We start from the raw sequence: 19,468 nt of genomic DNA on the forward strand, positions 1-19,468 counted from the left end.
GAACATTCTCAGGTTTTTAAAAAATGTCTCTCCTAAGCTTATAATCCTAGGTGGATTAGACCACATCTCTCTCTACTTAAATCCAGATGACTCCTCTGGAGTGGAAACCGCTGCAGATTGAAGCATTTGTCCACTTGGAGGCTTCTCGTGTGATGAATAAACAGGTTTTGAGATTGGTCCAGCGAGAATTTAGAGATTTTTTTTATGAACTGAAGATAAAAAGAAAAGGATCCGTATTTTATTAGCAGAAGGATTTTCTCCAAGGTTTTATAACTGATATTAATTTGATCCGAACTCGTTGCAAAGAAGCAGATCTCCAACATGTTTGCAGTGCACGTATCCATAAAAGCTCTGGACATTCTCTTCTATTGTTTCCGAACTGCTCTTTGCGGTCTAATTACTAACACCATCTTTACATTTTTTGAAGAAAACGCAAGTGCTGCTTCCCAGTGGCAACCTTCTGCCAAGAAAACCAACATGATGAGGTCTATCAATGAAATATGCATTTCATAAGCAGTAGCTGATGGCAGTAGTAGTTGGCACTTACCTGCCCAGCCGGGTGGAATAGTGGGTGGTGGAGGAGGAGTGGGTGGTTTTGTTGGAACAGGTGTGGGTTTAACAACTAGATGAACCAAAATAAGTCAAAACACATCATAAGATCATTGTTTAAGTTCAGCAGGAGGATGAATATCTGCTCATTTCCGGATAAAGCCTGAACTCACGGGTGCGTTCTTTGGTGCTGACTCCGGGCCCCTCTAGATTGGGCGTCTGGACAAACACGGTGGCGTTGTAGAGGGAGTCCGGACTCAAACCATCGAAACAGTATTGAGTCTGACCCGCAGTGATGGTGATCTCCTGCTGACCTTTAGCTGCCGCTGAAAACAGATCAAACAACCGTCTTTTTACACAATATTTAAAGAACGCCAATGAACTACTGGTACTTGGGTACTTTTTTATAACTGTTGCAAGATAAAGCATCAACATTTGTGAATTTGACGAAAGTATCTTCCATAAAAGTCACGAGGAAGTGAACAAAGAAGAGGCCTTCAGATAAACAAAACAATAAAGCTTTGTCTGAGTATCTAATCTAGATGAATGAAGTCACAGTTACAAGCAGTGTGCTTTGCTGTAGTTTTCACACCAGAAAAAAAAACCTAGTTATAGACTAGCATCAGAAAATTTTGAATCAGTGAGATTTTTTAAATGTTTTTGGAAGAAGTTATGCTCACCAAGGCTGCATTTATTTAATCAAAAACAGCTATTGTGAAATATTGTGAAATATTATTACAATGTAAAATAACAGCTTTCTATTTGAATATATTTAAAATTTTAGTTTATTTTTATGATGCCAAAGCTGAATTTTTAAAATCATGTTCTGCATTTTTATTAGATGTTTTTGTGGAAACCATGATGCATTATAATTTTCATTACTTTCACTTTTGATCAGTTTAATGCATCTGTAACTTTCTAAAAAATAAATAAAACAAAATCATCTTACTGACCCCAAATGTTCAATGTTAGTTAACACATAACAGAAGACAGTGAACAAAAACATCGTAAGTGTGACTCACGGTCCAGAGGGTTCAGCTTGATTCTGTAAGATGTGGCGGCGCGGTGGGGTGTCCATTTGATGCAGAACCTGTCGTAGCCAACGTTGTACGTCTCCAGGTTGGTCACATTGAGGTACACTGAAAGGCCAAGACAGTTGCGCTCAATTAGTGAATCTTGCTGAGTGGCGTAAAACCAAAAATGCACAACTTAATCTAAACACTTTTGAAAACGTACAAGTTGTTCCTTGTCCTATAAGAGGTTTGCTGACACCGCTATCGTATTGGGCGTACACCTGAACATCATACGTTGTGCCGGGAAGCAGGTTATGTAGGGTATAGCTGGTGACGTCACCAACAAACACCTCCAAAGACTCATCTTTATCTGAAGGAGGAATGCCAACAAAACAAAGAAAACAGGGTTGATTATGATTTCATGATTTCAATTTTAAAAAGCATGCAGTTATTTGCAGTTTTTGGTACCTGTTGGTTGATAGACTAGTTTGTATCCCATGACTGGAGCTGGAGCCGGATCCCAGGACACACGGAAGCGAGTGTACCACTCGTCGGAGACACGCAGGCTCTGAGGTGCCAACAGGCCGACTGAAAATTAGATTCAAAGTAAGAAAGACATGTGGTTAAAAACCACTAAATATCATAGCAGCAGTGTTTAAAATGCTCCTATAACAAGAAATACACAGATGTACAGTTTGTTTCAGTTGTGCTGTGTTGCTATTAGCTGAAGGATGTTCTGGATTCTAGCCCATGCTAACTTGCAGATTTAATGCTAGCTTAGGCCAACACTAACAGCAGTTTTCCAAACTCTCCACCATGCCCTACCAGTAATTAATTACTCATATTCTCCTTTAACCAAAAGCACACTAAATTACACTAAAATTAAAATGAAAACTGAAAATAAAAAAATAAAAGCTAATTCAAAATATTAATAAACACTAAAATAGCATATAAGTAATACTAAAACAACACCAAATGTAGCTTGCCAAGCTACAAGATGCTTATAATTTAAAGTTTTTTGAAAACAGCTGAAATAATTCCATGCTATTAAAAATGCATTAAACAAGTAATGTTACAACCTTTAGTTTTTTTTTTATATCAATAACAGAAAATGCATTCTAAGAAAGGTGAGAAATTAAAGAAGTGCATGTTTTGCGAGAGCAGTTTGTGTGACTCACGTGTTTTTCCATTTCCGTTTAGGGATCCGCCAGGTCCCTCGGGATAAACTGCTGTAACTGTGATGTTGTATGGTGTGTCAGGGAGCAGATTTTGAAGGATAGCATTATTTCTGTTGCCTGGAACAACAGTCTGCAGAGAAAACCATCAGATGCATGATTTTTCTTTTTGTTAAATAACCACAACTGATAAATATTTGATAAATCAAAGATTTTTGTTTCTTTGGAAAATTGTGCACTGATGAATCATGCACAGTATGATAAGAAGCATTCATTAATAAAGTAAATAGGGTTAATTTAAAATTTTATGTTTACTTCATGTTGTAGGTCGAAAGAGTGGCAGTATTGAAAGAGTGAATAATTAAATATATAGAACAAATATTGTGGACTGTTACTTACAAATTCTGTGATGGGATCTCCCGTCAATGGAGCGTACGCAATCTTATATTGCTGTACGGGACCCTCAGCGTGATCCCAGCCAATGCTGATCGTGCTTGTGGTGGTTTCAAAGACCCTCATGTTCCTGGGTCCAGCTCGTGGTACTAAAAAAAAAAAAAAACATATGCATGGCTTATTGTTCAAAATAAGATCTATAACATGCATTTAATAAATGCATTAAATAATTAAACACAAGCTCACGTGTTTTTCCTTTTCCATCAATTCCTGTGCCTTCACCGTCGGCATATACCGCCATCACATTCACAGAGTACGGCGTATCCGGGATGAGCTGATCCAGGAAAGCATTGTTGATGTTGCCTGGAACAAGAACCTGTGGAAAAGACCATCATTTAGATAACACAAAGACAAGTATATTCACAAACATCCACTGTATGACAACCCAGCATAGACATTACGAATTTGGCAATGCAAATATACATAATGATGTCACCGTTAAGACCCTGTTTAGATTAGCAGAGCAAGATAATATTTCCAAATAGATATGTAATGCAAACAGATGTGCTCATAGGGTTAAATGCTACATAAATACTGTCAGAATCGCAATAATCGCCCCCAGGGGGCGGCAGGAGCAGAAGATGGACTGGATTCGGGGGTGACAGGGAAACCCCGTCAGCTACCTGTCAACACACCGCAGGATTATCACCCCATCTGCTCATTTGTTTCTCATTGTAGGCTTCACATCACTGATGGCAGCTGCATACTTTCCATGCAACAACACTTATGACAGAATCAGATCTGGCACAAACTGATGGGTTTGACAAATATGGGTCAGCATGCAGGATATGAACATTTCTCTTTTGTGTCCCAACTTGTTGTGCTTAGTTGTGCATACAGGAGACTTGTGAGCCGGAGAGACTCTATACAGCTCCTAAACATCTCCTCTCTACTACAAACACCGTAAATGACGCCCTGGGGAGCGACTTTAATTAACGATGCAACGGCAGTAGCATGAACAAAAACTAGTTTCCTGTTGTTCAATATTGAACTACTATGTCAATTAAGTAGCGATGGATCTTGAATAAAAGATCCATCGCTACTTCGCTTACCAAGGAAGCCAGGGCAATAAACAAACACATTGTCATTGTCCTAAAATATACCCCAATCTGTCTCTCTCTTTCCCGCAAGTAGTATTGGACAGTCTAATTCATTTTAGTGAATCGATTCAGATGGTTTGTTGTAGCAATGAACTTGTTCAAATAAATAGATTCGCAGATTCGTGAGTCATCCCCCAGCAGGGTTCACAAAAGTCATTTTACTTGTTGTAGTTTAATAAATATTTAGTTAAATACTGCTGTTTATCATTATGTTTTCAATTCATTGTCTTTGTTTTGGGTTTATTAGCTGCTTTTTGTGTAAATTTATGTGTTCGAGTTAATTGAGGTCCTTGTTGTTTTCCTGTAATCTAATAATATAAGTATCTGAAATGATGTGCCTCTTTTTACAATTTAAGTGTAGTTAGCTACTGTTTTTAAGTAACTTAGCGTAGAGTGTTTAAAAGTAGATGCTTGACTGCACATTAACTATCAGTTGGTTGTATTCTAATTGAATAAACTGTGTCCAAACCTGATGTAAAGTGACAAAAAATGAAAACCTTTCAACCGATATTTAATATACAGGGTTTCATCTCTGATTTGCAGGGAACACATTAAATGTATAACTTATGTCATTTTGCATAAAAGGGTGTCTAAAATGCATAAATGTAAATACGCAGAATTGTACGTCACTCACAGATTCAAGAGGTCGGATGCCGCTCAGTGGGGCGTAGGTGACCCTGTACTGCTGCACTTGACCCGAGGCGGGTTCCCAGCGCACATTCAGAGTGTTAGGAGTTGGGTTGTAGACCTGGATATTCCGGGGTGGGACTCTTGGAACTGTGAACGAGGGCAAGAATGTGTTGAATAAGAAGCTACAAAACAGCAGAGTGAGAACAAGGAATTTACAGAACAGCAGAGGAAGTCAAACAGCTCACACAGAGCCGTTTTAACAGGAGGAAGCTCAGTAAAGTTCAGGAATGAACGCTGAGCGAAGCACTCGACAGCGGCGCAGACGGGTTTTATGGTGAGAAAGTGCCAAAAAGGAAAGGCAGGTGGTGGGGGGGCATTTAGGGTTGATGCTAAAACAGCTTAGTACGCTTTTTAAACCAAAGCAGATGTGACTAGTCTCACAGAAATCCATTAAAAACTCTCTAACGCGAGTTCAAAGGATCCGGCATAAGTGGAAAAAAAACTCAAGCATCCTAATCCTGTAGTTGTTGCTCTGTGTATACAATTTAGTAGTGTGCTGATGTTAAACCCACATTTAGCTTGCATAAATTGTTTTGAATCTTCACAATGAGTTGTGAAGCACACAAAACCCAGTTGCTAGACTATTTCGAGTGGTTTCAAAGTGTTTTCACAGTTGCTATGCAGTTGCTTGGGAGTTCTGGAAGGATTGTTTGGTCCAAGTCTAAAAATAAGACTTGGGTACCTCCCTTTTATTGTCTGCCTGACAAAAATCCTTGGAAAACTAAGAAAAGTCATAGCGCAGCTCTACTCAAAAAGTCACTTGGCACTTGGCACCTCACTTACGTGTCTTTCCTTTCTCGGACTGCCGGAGACCCTCTCCCTCTGGATAAACAGGAACCACAGTCACTGTATAGACCGTGTCTGACAGAAGGTTCCTCAAGACGGTGTTGGTGGTGCCTCCAGAAACCTGCTCCTGTTGATGTATGAAATATGAACAGAAAGTTATTTAAGATCAGTTGCACGTCCAGAAAGACAGTAGAACTTCCTCCTAGGGCATCTCTTACCATGTCTTCCGCACCACCTCTTGCTGGGACGTAGAAGATTCGATACTGCCGGACGTTACCCTCAGCGGGCTCCCAACGCACCTTCAGTGAACTGGTTGTAGGATCGGTGACCTGCAGGTTCTTAACTCCACCCAGAGGCTCTGAGAATCGCAAGAATTGAAATTAAGCATTCTGCATGCCAGTGGAGTACCATCTAAACTTGACGTTGCTGGTACGCACTTGTTTTTCCATTCTCTGATTGTTTCTTTCCTTCGGCATCGGGATATACTGGTACTACGGTGACTCTGTACTCTGTGTCTGGTTGCAGGTTTCTCAGAACAGTATTGGTGGACATTCCCGACACTTGGGTCTGAAGAGTACATAAGTACAGCCACACACTAGTTATAAACAAGCAAAGCAAACAGACCAACTTAAGACAAAATTAAGACAGATTTAATTAATTACCATGCTTGAAGCGCCACCAGCAACAGGGACATAGATGACATTGTACTGACGAACATCTCCATCTGCTGGGTCCCATCGGACTCTCAAAGAGTTCACAGTTGGATCTGTCACCTGGAGGTTCTTCACATTTCCCAATGGCTCTGCGTTAATAAAACAGACATTGTGAACCCTCTCCAGACAATAAACATGGATCCCTCATAGAGGCAGGTGAGTTCTCCATCCTAAAATTGCAAGCTTCTATACTCACTTGTCTTTCCATTCTCTGACTGGCGTTTTCCTTCCACGTCATTTTCATACATAGGCAACAATGTGACCTTGTATACCGTGTTAGCATTGAGATTACGTAGGACAGTGCTTGTCGTGCCACCTGAAACAAGTTCCTGATCACAAAAACAAGCGATTTGGTCACATAATGAGTAAGGTCCTTCACGTAAACTGTTAGAAGATACCTCATCACATCTTACCATCTTCTCAGAGTCTCCAGGCTGCGGGATGTAGAAAACCTTGTAATTGCGAGGGTTTCCGTCAGCATGCTCCCATCGCACATTGAGGGTGCTGCTGGTGGGATCGGTAACCTGAAGGTTGCGAACTCCACCCAACGGTCCTGAAAAGCAAGGATACATGAACTTTAACACCAGAGTCATTCTTAAATAAACAATACCCACATATTTCAATTTTTGGCTATGTTAATCTTCACAACGAACTCACTTGTTCTTCCATTCTCAGAAAGAGGCTTGCCCTCCATCTCATGATATACTGGCACCAAAGTCACAGTGTAGGATGTGTCAGGCTCTAAGTTCTTCAGAACAGTGGAGGTGGTGGTTCCAGAAACTTGATCCTGCAAGACAGCAGTGTTTCAATAAAAATAATGTATTTGTTTGCAACTCTAGAATGGAAACATTAGCATTGATTGCAGAGCCTAAAAATGCTGTACAGGTGTAATTTGTAAAATAAACAATCATTTAGTGAGATTTACATATATAAGAACAAATCATTTATATAATAAACTAAAAACCTCCATTTACATTCTTCAAAACCAAATTAAAATGAGTGTGAGGTTTGCGACAGAAACTACAGTTTGTTTGCTATTTCTGGAACATCCATGGAAATCATTCTCACCACTTCCTGATTTTCGCTTCCGGTAGGAACGTAAATAACAATGTATTCCCGCACATTGCCTTCTGCCGGCTCCCAGCGTACGTTCAAGGTGCTGATAGTTGGATCTGTTACCTGTAGGTTCCTCACGCTGCCCAAAGGTTCTAAGAAGACAACAAAATTGACTCAGCATTGATGAAATGTGTCCAAACATCCTTCATATTTCATATGATTTATCAGTGTGTCATTTTGGAGCTCCTTACTAGTCTTTCCCTTCTCAGAGAGTTGAGGTCCATCTCCTTCAGCGTACACTGGCAAAACAGTCACTGTGTACATGGTGTCTGGCAGGAGTTTACTCAACACTAATGTTGTGGTGCTCTCAGACACTTGTTCCTGAAAGAACATTGAAACTGGAGCTTAGTATCTGCTTAGAACCCATTCCAAAAAAAAACCTTAGTTTGTTTTAACAAAAACTGGATGCGCAAGGTCTACACATCTAAACAGATAAAGACAACTAAGCTTATAAACAAAAAGAAAACTGCGCTCTCTCTTTGTAGCTTGCCAAAATAAAATCAGTTTCACAGTTTACTCTAGCTTCATCTAAACATTGGTGCTCCCAGTTGTAAACTTTCCCAGCAGGTTTCTGAGCATAATAAGAATTCAGTTAGAGTTTCACTGCAGCACTCTCTCATCTCTAGTCCTCAAAGGAAGACTATGTCTATATTCATCTGTCTGCAAGTCATGCCATTAGATTTTAGAGAGATTTCCACTCATGACTTCAACACTGTATAAACAAACTTTGAAATATTCAGATATTCCTACCATGAGCTCAGTTCCTCCGTTGGTGGGCACGTACAACACTTTGTAACCCTGCACGTTCCCGTCGGCGGCATCCCATGTGGCAGTGAGTGTTGTGAAGGTGGGATTAATGAGAAGGAGGTTTTGAACACCTCCAAGAGGCACTAGAGTGAAATAGACAATGGTTTTGTAACAAGGATAGTGAGTCTGCGCATAGATATATAAATGAGCTAGACTGATACGCACATGTCCTTCCATTCTCAGACTGGCGCCTGCCCTCTGTGGCGGGATACACTGGAACCACAGATACGGTGTATGGAGTATCAGGCTGCAGGTTTCTTAAAACTATAGATGTTTGGGCCCCAGGTACTTGTTCCTATTTACAACAATGGGGAAAAAAAAGCTGGAGTGATACCTTGAGTGAACTGGTCACCATAATTTCTCATGAAATTTTGTTCTAAAATGTTTATTTTTATTTATTCATTTTATGTAATAATAGTTGTCAGAAACAAAGCCCCACCATTGCCTCAGTTCCTCCAGCTGCAGGGACGAAGAAAATTTTGTATTGGCGCACGGCACCGTCCGCGGGGTCCCATTTGACATTCAGAGAGGTCATGGTTGGGTCGGTGACCCTCAGGTTCTTCACACCACCCAGAGCCCCTATAAATATGATTTCCATTTTACTGTTTTGGCATCAAGTATATGAAGCATAATCCAGATCATACTTCCAGACTGGAGTTTGGACAGAGTGATTGCAGTATGCATGTTCACTCCTAAAATTAAACATTCTTTATTGATTCTTTGCAGCACATTCCGATTAAAAAAACTCTTTCTCATGAAGAACCCTGGCTGTATAGTTGGCGTAAACTCATTCTAATCTCTACGGGCAACAGAATCAGACAGAAATGTCAGAGGGAGTCATTCAGTCTCCTATTTTTCATTCTTAATCAGTGAAAGCAAGATATTGAGAATAAAACACTGAGGTTTCTGAGAGAAACTCACTTGTTTTTCCATTCTCAGACATTCGCTGGCCGTCTCCCTCTGCGTAAACAGGAATTAAGGTCACAGTGTAAAGCGTGTCGGACTGAAGGCCTCTCAGAACTGTGCTGGTGGTGGTTCCTGATACCTGCTCCTGTTTCCATGAAAGAATATACAGTATAAGGTCTGTTTAAGTCAAAGAAACATTGCAAATCACTTCCACTTGAGGTCTGCAAGTCAATATCTGAACATCAATTTGTAGGTTACTCTTTAGTTGATTCTAGACGTCCTACCAGTCCTACCATGCTTTCGGCACCGCCAGCCGCAGGCACGTAGATGACCTTATACTCCTTCACTTTTCCTTCTGCTGGCTCCCAGCGAACATTCAGTGTGGTCATGGTGGGGTTCAAAACCTGCAGGTTTCTCACTCCTCCTAAGGCTTCTACAGGAACACCACACACAGCGTTACATAATTCCGTCTCATTTTCATTGCATAACATCTCGAAAAATCTGACAAAACTCCAGATGTGAGCGAAAACCAAGATGTTTTATGGAATGCATCCTCCCTACGTGAGTTTATCATTGTTTTTGCTTCCCAAACGGAGTCGTAAAATACTTCAGGACGCTGAAAGGATTGCCTTGGAGCTGCTTACTTGTTTTTCCTTGGCCGGATATATCTTTACTTTCTCCGGTGCGATAGACGGCAGCCACAGTTATGGAATAAGGGGTGTCAGGGGTCAGCTTCTGAAGAATGACGCTGTTCTTCTTTCCACCGACTTGAACCTGATTGGAAAAGATGTCAATAGTCAGAATTGTTTTGGTGTTCATTGGTTTCGATGAAATGAGAATGGCTCCCTCTCAAAAATAAGCATGTTGAATATAGTGCAACAAAACAAAAAAAAAACTACAAGAAATGCATTCGTAAATAATCAAGTATTTCCTAGTAAAAAAAAGGTTATTTAATAATAAATAAAATCTTAAAATAAAGCCTAAGTATCTACATTACACACACTTAAACACAGTTAGAAGAAAAAACAACTAATTTACAAATATCTCGTTGTCTCATCTTTTGTACGTCACTTTGGATAAAAGTGTGTACTAAATGCACAATACATAATATAATATGTAAATAAACATTAACCAACATTTCACATGGACATGGCAATTTTACGATGATTTTTTTTTTTTTTTCTCTTTGCATCCTGCATTAATAAACAAACGGGTTAAAAAGCACCATTGTTTAGTTCTAATACAGTTAGCAATTCCCAAACAAACAGGAAATGTTTGCTGGGCTGCTCATCTCAAGTGCCTAGTCATGAAATACATAACAGCAATGGTTTTGTATTCTTGAGGCCTATATTACAGACATGTTGTGATGGTTTGCATCAGATGAGTCTGTTGGTAATGACTCCCTGTCACAACGTTCCCATTTGCTTGCTGTAATGATTAACACACGGTCCTTGAACTTTCTGTAAACAGGTTCTGCCACTCATCATCGTAATTGAAAGATTACCCAAGTCCTGATTCAAAACGTCTCAATGGAGGGTGAACGGGGACAGCTGAACTTACAGACAGCGGTTTTCCACCCGCAACAGGTTGGTAGGTGACTTTGTAGTTCTGGACAGGGCCTGGCGCATGATCCCATTTCACGGTTAGAGTTGTAGTGGTGGCATTGAACACTTGAAGGTTTTGTGGTGGTCCACTGGGCACTGGGAGTAGACAGAAAGGTCAATCAGCAAAATATGGCTTTGGAACTGTAGCAAAAATTATTAGGGATGGGAATCATGAGGGATTTAACGATTCTGGATCTGATTCCACTTCACGAATCCAGTTCTTTTAGGGTTTTAAAGGAAATTCTGAATTGTAAACTGAACAAAAACAACTATTTTGGCAAGATAATCCAATGTTTCTTTTATTATTGAAGCACAGTTTATCAAAATTATCCAAATGTTAACTAAACATATCATATGAAGAAGCAGTCAGTAATTCAGTCAGCAGTTCATTAAAAACAATAGATTTGGTTCATTACAAATCCTTCAATTCTAGTACTTTTTTACTTAATTATTCTGAATTGGTTATCGATTCCCATCCCTAGTCATTATGCTGGTTACATGAGCATTATGGGTCAATCCTGAAGGAAGGATGGGGCACATGGGTTTTTGGGATGGAGAAATGGCAATTTCCAACAAAAACAATGAAGTCGGGCATGTTATGCATGCGCATTTATGACTGATGACAGATGACAATGATGACAAAATGATAGCGATGAAATGGCAATGATGAATGATGATGGACAAATGACAGTGGATGAGTTTCTGATGAAACACAGAAATGCACATGCAATTCGTTATCTTCCTTTGTTCATCATCCTCATTAGCATTTACATTAACAATTAGATTTCCCCTTTTCGGAAACAACATACCGGGTGTAATGACCTTTGACACTAGAAAAAGATAAACAACACATTATGTTATTGTAACGTCAACAGCTGTTAATGTGTTGGCTCTGATTCTTGAGAACTGGGACAAAACCTTACCTGCCTTAGTTTTAGAGCATAACTTAATAATATATGTATTAAACTGAAAAAAAGCAAAAATATAAATATGCATATTGTAAAGTAAAAAAAGACCTTACTGACACCAAACTTTTGTAGTGTTTTTTGCATATAGACACATTGAGTGACTGGCAGGAAAAAACAGATTTGTCGAGACAAATGAGGCCGTTTTGAATTCCTTTATACACAGATTGCTATTTATCCAGTTTTTATTCCATTCTGTCCCAGTACTCAAGAGTCAGTGTTCTACATGTGCGGTTGTGCATTAGTCTCACATGTGCGTTGGCTCCCCATCAGATCCTCGCTCTCCGACTCATCGGGGTAGATGGCTGTGATAGTGACGTCATACATTGTGTCTGGGTCTAAATCTGGCAAAACGTGGCTTGTCTCTTCACGACTCAGGATTTCCTACAAAAAATCAATTCCGGTGAGTCTCACATTAAATTTTACTAAATTTGTAGTGAAAATGCAATTTGATGTTGCTTTAAAATCAGTGGTACACTCTTAATAATAAAGGTTATTTATTGCCATTAATGGTTCCATAGCAAAATTTTAACATTCATTGAATCTTTCCATTGTTGGAAAAAGTGAGAGAAAATGGGTTTGTAACTCGAAAGTCTTTGGTTGATTTGGACTAAAGTTTCTTTTAAATGAATAAAATGATGGTACTAATATTTAGCTGGTTAACATACGTATTTGAACTTGTTCTCGCCCTGCTTGGTCCAACCGACGCGGTACAGTTCGACGTCTGGTGCTCCATGCTCCCATGTAGCCCTGAATGACGTCTGGCCCACTTCCGAAAACCTCAAGTTCTTGGGCGCAGGTACCACATCTGAATACCAACAGAGAAAGTATGTGACATTTAGAAACTGGTCTGAACAGGACGACTGTGAACCATTTGAACTCACAAGTTGGAGCAAGCGAATGTGTTCCTATGTAAAAGGAAGTGGTTTGTTTGTCAGCGGACTTGGAGATCAGCTGGGACTGATGAAGGATTTTACCCTTGGGACTGATAAAGTAAAGCCACGAACACATGCACGTGGCTTGGGTAAGGGTGGCGTCACACATGGCAGTCATTATCCAGACAGGGAGCTTGAAAGACCTGCTGAAATTGCAGGTCTTGTAGCCAGTAAGTCACATAGTTCAACACCAACGTAGCAAACAAAACCCGGCAGCCGTGAAGTAATTGCTGCTGCCAAACCAACATTATCGGTCATTTGGTGTCGTCTTGGAGAATCAGTGAAGATTATAAGCTCACCAGTTACTGCACTGCCAAGCATGGGATTTCCTGGACCCTCGTCGTAGACGGGAGTGACGGCAACATCATACTCCGTCTGAGAGCGGAGGCTGGTGAGAACCAGAGTGGTGATGTCACCGTTGACCTCAACCTGTCAAACACCAACGTCAACATTAACATTAACACATATCAAGAGAAAAGGAATAAGAGATGCTTTTGACAGGCCCACTTGCCTCATCTCCATTTATTACAAAAGGACTAAAATCTGAGTTGGTGCAACAGTGAAAACTAAAGGGAACACTTCAGCAAATAGGGGAATATACAGTACTTAAAGATACCTTTAGTGGACTCTTTAGGACCCGAAACCTTTTAACTTAGGGCTTTTCCCAAACTAAGGGCTCGAGATCTCCCTCCTTTTCTCCCTTTGTTATATTTATTGTACACCAGGCAAAATAAAAAAAGTCTGCTAACTTGGTACAGTAACAACACATCTTTCCTAAACAAGACACATGATTTGGTGAATCATGCACGTCATACTTAAATCCTTAAGTATGATAAACAGCAATAGCGATGTTTTGCCTTGTATGGATCCAAAGATGGATTCAGAGTTCGGCTTAGTGAATCAGGTCATCTCAACCTCGTTCCAGAGAATGTCTAAGAAGAGATAAACAACGGTCTGCTTCCTATCAACAAGTTTGCTTGGATGTGACCTTTTGGATCTCAAATAGTTCCACTGGTTCATCTCAGTAGATCTTCAAAGATAAAAGACTCCTTTTGGGAAAAAATGGCATGGGGGAAGCCAATTCCCAAAGGCGGTGTCCTCAGCGTAAAGCACTAGAGTTTGTCCTGCCAACTAACCAGGGTTCATGAGTACATCAAAGTAAGAATAATATGGGGTCTTGTAATGCAGGGAGTACAAGCTAATGTGCAAATCTACTGCTTGAGTCTTATTTTATCTTACATTCCATAAAATATCAATCACAGAAAGATGTTTAAACTGGTGTTAAACTCATACTTAGTCTTTGTTTTTGACAATCCCTGCTGTGTGAACTGCACATTTTGATCACCTCTTTGAGGTCTCCATCCTCTCGCTTGTAGGTGATGATGTATTTGCGGACGTTCCCAGGAGCTGCGTCCCAGGTGAGACGCATGGAGCTGTGAGTCACTTCTGTGATTCTCAGCTCACCCGCTGGAGGCAGAGGCACTAGAAGAGGGATAGATGCGCTTAATTTGATATTTCTAAAAACATATACTACGCATTGACAATAACAGGTTGAAAACATTTTAACAAATAAAGAGAAGACTAGCATACGAGTAACTCCTCTGTCGATTAAGGGTTCACTGGATGCCTCTCCGTGAAGCGCGAACAGGGAGATCGAATACGCCGTGTTTGGAAGCAGCTGCAATAGCTGGACATCGTTCACATCTGCAGCAACTCGCATCTGCAGGAGAGAGGAGTTAAGAGGACGGACATTAGTGAAGCTGCAGCCCAGCGAGACAAGACTTGTTATGAGGAACACCTGGCATAAACACACTCCTGGTTGTTAAGGTAAGTCTCAGACTAAATCAGATCAGCCAGATCAGCCAGGGATAATGGTTGTGACTTTTCCAAAAAAACACACAGCATCTGTTGATATTTGGGTACTATTATGTACATGACATCAGGGACAAAACAGATCCAGAACAGGCAGCACTAACTCGTTTTTGCCAAAAAGCTTGTGTGTTGGGTAAGTCTGCATTTTGCAGACCCCCTAAAGGAAGATTTTATTGCTCAGAGGCCGCTCTTTCACTGCTCAGGAGAACAAATGGAGTTTTCAGTTCAACCTAATTTAATTATCAACTTAGTCTCAGAAGTCTTCTAAAATTCCTAAGGTGAATTAAATAATAGTTGACATACAGTACAAGAAGAGCAGAGCTATAAAATAAACATGGATAGCAGATCAGATGGTTTGGTTTAATTTTGACTGAGCAGACTTCAGTATCTTTGCAACTAAAAAAAAATGTTTCAATACTTCTAAATACTTCTAAAATAACTAGCTTTGACAGCTTACAGATTTGAAATGGTTGAGGAAAATTTCATACTGCTCTCGTTTGTGATTTTCTTTCCTATAGGTCCGAACAGCATTGTAAAACAGTTGCTCCCTGCTTTGACCATCTGGCTACACTAAGGGAGCTGCTGGCAGAGGTGGATTTACTTTGCCTTGAGGTTTAATAAAGCAGAGGTGGAAATTTTGAGAGATCGTCTGGAGGCTGTTCTGGAAGGCGTCAGCGCGACAGGCACTCACCTCCATCTTTCCAGAAGGCACGCTGGCGTTGATGCTGTTGTAATGCAGCAAGTACCCACTGGCTCCGCTCACTAGCTCCCATCTGACCCGCATGGATGTCACGGCCTCGTCGTACACAGTCATGCTGGTGACACCAGGTAGGGGCACTGTGGAGATCCAAAAGAGGGAAAACTTTGATCTAAAATACAGCTTTAAAACGAATAATAAAAATTTGTTAATTTTCATCAGCGGTTGCACTTTGGTTAAATTATGACCATAAAGCTAAAGCTACAATGACCGCGGCATCCAAGTGGCTCATGACAAAACGATAAGGCCCTCTTTACAATGGGATAAGTCCTTGTAATGTTGATCATAAACATTATAGTGAGAAATGTAAAAAAAACTATAAAGTGAGAATAGCCAATTAAGATGTTCTGTTTACTTTAAATCTGTAAAAATGATTCAAGTTTACTTTGTCCATTCATAAGACCAAAACTAAGCTGTTGACGAGGGACCACTTCACAGATTTTACAGCTGCTTCGTATTTGCGATGTGGAAACCAGCATTAAAATTGTATGTTATAAGAGCTGCAGTATTTCTTTGAGGTTTTACATTGGCTTTGCTCCAAACAATACTGAACTGCCTACCTAAACACATTTTCAGGCATCATTAGCAAGTTCCCAACACGTAGGCTATTCCGAACATATAGGATATCATGTTTAGGCATTATGACACACTCGGTCATTCATTTTCACCGCATTTTGGTGGAAAATGCAGGCTGTTTCAATTACGAAAAAAACAATATTTACTTCAGGAAACGTGAGTGGTGTTTGCTCATGCACAGCTTGCTAGAGTTGCTAGGGTGTTCTGTATGGTTATTAGTTGGCATCTAGTTAGAACGTAGCTAATAACAGTTAATCCAGTTTCCAGTGGATGAGGAAAAAGAAGTATATATAGTGAGTTTCGTCTGAACAGTAGGAGAACGAGTGTGATAAACAGCAGGAAAGGTTAACTTACATGTGGTTTCGGTTCCTTTCAAAGGCTCGCTGCTCTCCTCACCGATCACTCCATAGACCCTGACAATATACTCGGTCATGGGGTTCAAGTTGACCAGGACAACTGTGTTTTCTTCGCCATCAACGAACATCTGTAAAGCATCATCAGAGAGAGGTGATTGTCTGCTGAGAGGGGTATTACACAAGACGGAGGGGTGAAACGGGGGAGGCATGTGGCTTTCTGAAATCATCTCTCTGAAGTTGCAGGTTCTTAGAGGTCGGAATTTGGCGAGGGAACACACAGGGCATGTTGTGAGATTTATGGGAGCTACTTCAACCCATACTGATACATGATACTTTTAAGACATATACTGTAGAAACAGCATATACGTTAAAATAAAATATGACAAGCATAGCTTTAAATGAACGTTATATAAAAGCTGCTCTGTTCTATAGACGTTATTAAGGTTACACAAGAGGTATATAGAGATATGGAAATGAAATGTCAAATGTTGCTCTTTATCAAACTTGACTTTTATAGCGACCATTCAATGGACACAATAATAAATAAATGATATGCGCATATAAATATGTTAGTGAGCTGTCTACCTATACAGCATTTTAAGGCATCATAAATGTACTCCCAAAGCAAAACTTAAGAAAATTAATGCCTTCTAAGACAACTTGTTTTGGCTGATTTTGAAGGCAGCATTGAGTAAAAGAAACCCAAGGATGCACTGCAACAAGCTTAGCATAAAAAATACATGTATAGATGCTAATAAATGAAAGTGACATAAATTCCAGAAGTATGTGAAGTTTGCATGCATTTTCATTTGAGAACAAGCAGGATGTATGTGTTTTTAATGCTCACCACTTCAGTATTTCCTCCGGCGGCAGGGACGTACTCGATACGGAACTTCTCCACTGGCTCGTCGGGTGGCATCCAGGTAGCGCGGAAGGAGTAGTGTGTGACCTCAGAAGTCACCAGATCAGTGGGCGTCCCTGGGCCGCCGCCTGGTTCATAGAAAGCGATGGAAAAAATGTGAGCAGTGCTCTCAAACCAGTTTACTGTTAAGACTGTAAATCTTCCTCGGGCCTATTAGCTGCTTGCAAAAGGTTAAATGGGTTATATATCACAAGTTTCATGGGTTCTGTAAATCACTGCTATCCCCCAAGGAGTATCGGAGTGCAACCTACAGTTTTTCCTTGCAGTCTTTTCAGCAAGATTATTAGTAAAAAAACAAAGAACCGTCTGGGAAAACAAGAGTGCAAATCAAAAAATGGATGGCAAGAGTTCAAGCGGCTCAGCCGAGCCAAACTTTGGGAGCTTTGGGAGTTCTTGGTTTTTTATTCTAGTCTGTAGAACAGATCCAGGACAGATTGGTTGAAATTCACAGAGCGTTATGCATTCAAAACATACACTAAAGTGCGTGACTGTACCTGGGCCTTTAACACTATTACAGAGGTTGACAGTGAGGTCGTCCACAATGTCAACCAAGAAGGAGAAGTCGTTGACGTTGTACATGTGAATTTCATCAGGGTCAGAGGCAATGGCTCGCAACTCATTTTCATCTGCATTTTTCACACCTAGGAGCCAAAAGGAGATGATCATTGAAAGACCTCAATTACTTCATCTAGGTCAACGAGACGTAGATTAAACTGCAGACTTGCCAAAGGAAAAGGAGAGCACTGGGTTGAATACTATATCTCTTTCTAGCACACAGATGTTTATTTTCCGCTGAGACTGTATTGACAGAATGCCAGCAATGTTGAAAAGAAAAGAACTTACCGATGGCATAGAGCTCAATGCCCGAGTCACGCAGTCTCTGAGAATTCACTATAATCTCGTCTTGAGATTTGCCGTCTGTAATAAGGACGCCAATCTTACGAGAATCGGGTCTCATACCCACATTTGGTTTGAAGTTGTTCTGGAGGATGTAGTTCAAGGCCATACCTTTGGAAACATAAGCAGCATGTTAGCGTATAAGTATATTGTTCACATAATCTATGAATCAAATCAAGCCTGATTAGGCATGATTTGATTGTTTCGATTCTCTGATTGGTGTAGATTTCTCTGCTGAATTAATGGGTAATGGAGTATTCAGGAATTCTGCTATTAAACATGATTATTTAACGAATACGTTTAAATAACACAGGCTTCAACAAAGCATAGCATCAATTTGCAACACCATGGCACATAGTAAGTCTGTCTTTAAAGGTTTATAAGTCTGTAACCCAACTGTTGCACTTGATGTTTAGGCAATAGGTTTCTGTTCTTCCTATCATTTTTGAAAATCAATTTGTGACCCTGGAACACAAAACCAGTCCTAAGTAGTAAGGGTATATTTGTAGCAATAGCCAACAATACATAGTATAGGTCAAAAGTATCGATTTTTCTTTTATGCCACAAATCATTAAGCTATTAAGTAAAGATCAAGTTACATGAAGACATTTTGTAAATTTCCTACCGTAAATATATCAAAACGTAATTTTTGATTGGTAATTTGCATTGCAATTTAAACAAATTGAACCTTATGACAGTTTTTTGGTACCACTACTGACATAAATGACACAAATCACCATTAAATGTTGTTTTCAGGAATTCAGAGAACCAAATACGAGTACATCTTTAAAAAAAATTTTAAGCAATAAATCACATGTGTAATGGGTGAGTACCCGTCATTGTGTTTCCGCCTTTGTAGGGTAAGTTGGTCACAGCATTCTGCAGGGATTCACGGGTGGCGTGGGCGTTCAAATGCCACTCGGTTTTGGGATCCCCGCTGTACTGAGCCAAACCTGTGAGAGAAGCATACATCATTATGATGCAAGTGAGATGATGACTTAATAACTCAATATGGCACCCTAGCATAAAGCTCACATCTGGAGTCCAGATGCATGACTATACCATCAATATATCTAAAAATGTGAAGCAAACAGAAGCACAAGAGACTTGCCGATTTGAACCTTGTCAGGGCCAATGTCAAAGACGCCCACCATGCGGCCAATGAATTCCCGGATGGTTTTGAAGTTCAAGCGGCCGATACTCCAGGATCCATCAACCAGCAGTACGATATCAGCCTTGGCTGTGGTTATACATGGTTTTCCTGCAAGTAAAACAC

General features: G+C 40.2%; 1 protein-coding gene across 1 annotated transcript in view; it reads right to left on the reverse strand.

Moving 5' to 3' along the window:
• Positions 1 to 19,468, reverse strand: part of col12a1b (collagen, type XII, alpha 1b) — a 67,227-nt gene that overhangs the window by 25,933 nt on the left and 21,826 nt on the right. Inside the window, 38 exon segments of the mRNA XM_051139122.1 lie at positions 548 to 622; positions 723 to 875; positions 1,572 to 1,688; positions 1,786 to 1,932; positions 2,031 to 2,150; positions 2,741 to 2,870; positions 3,137 to 3,279; positions 3,377 to 3,506; positions 4,925 to 5,067; positions 5,764 to 5,893; positions 5,985 to 6,124; positions 6,204 to 6,333; positions 6,429 to 6,568; positions 6,676 to 6,808; positions 6,893 to 7,032; positions 7,137 to 7,266; positions 7,548 to 7,687; positions 7,787 to 7,916; positions 8,346 to 8,485; positions 8,568 to 8,697; positions 8,842 to 8,981; positions 9,324 to 9,453; positions 9,602 to 9,741; positions 9,953 to 10,082; positions 10,869 to 11,008; positions 11,722 to 11,742; positions 12,129 to 12,261; positions 12,546 to 12,685; positions 13,112 to 13,241; positions 14,158 to 14,294; positions 14,403 to 14,532; positions 15,376 to 15,521; positions 16,372 to 16,501; positions 17,221 to 17,363; positions 17,790 to 17,936; positions 18,139 to 18,303; positions 19,026 to 19,145; positions 19,304 to 19,453. Of these exon segments, the coding sequence (XP_050995079.1) occupies positions 548 to 622; positions 723 to 875; positions 1,572 to 1,688; positions 1,786 to 1,932; positions 2,031 to 2,150; positions 2,741 to 2,870; positions 3,137 to 3,279; positions 3,377 to 3,506; positions 4,925 to 5,067; positions 5,764 to 5,893; positions 5,985 to 6,124; positions 6,204 to 6,333; positions 6,429 to 6,568; positions 6,676 to 6,808; positions 6,893 to 7,032; positions 7,137 to 7,266; positions 7,548 to 7,687; positions 7,787 to 7,916; positions 8,346 to 8,485; positions 8,568 to 8,697; positions 8,842 to 8,981; positions 9,324 to 9,453; positions 9,602 to 9,741; positions 9,953 to 10,082; positions 10,869 to 11,008; positions 11,722 to 11,742; positions 12,129 to 12,261; positions 12,546 to 12,685; positions 13,112 to 13,241; positions 14,158 to 14,294; positions 14,403 to 14,532; positions 15,376 to 15,521; positions 16,372 to 16,501; positions 17,221 to 17,363; positions 17,790 to 17,936; positions 18,139 to 18,303; positions 19,026 to 19,145; positions 19,304 to 19,453 (5,013 nt within the window).

The sequence above is a fragment of the Labeo rohita genome, chromosome 20 (genome assembly GCF_022985175.1).
Source record: "Labeo rohita strain BAU-BD-2019 chromosome 20, IGBB_LRoh.1.0, whole genome shotgun sequence".
NCBI classification, from domain to species: Eukaryota; Metazoa; Chordata; class Actinopteri; order Cypriniformes; family Cyprinidae; genus Labeo; species Labeo rohita.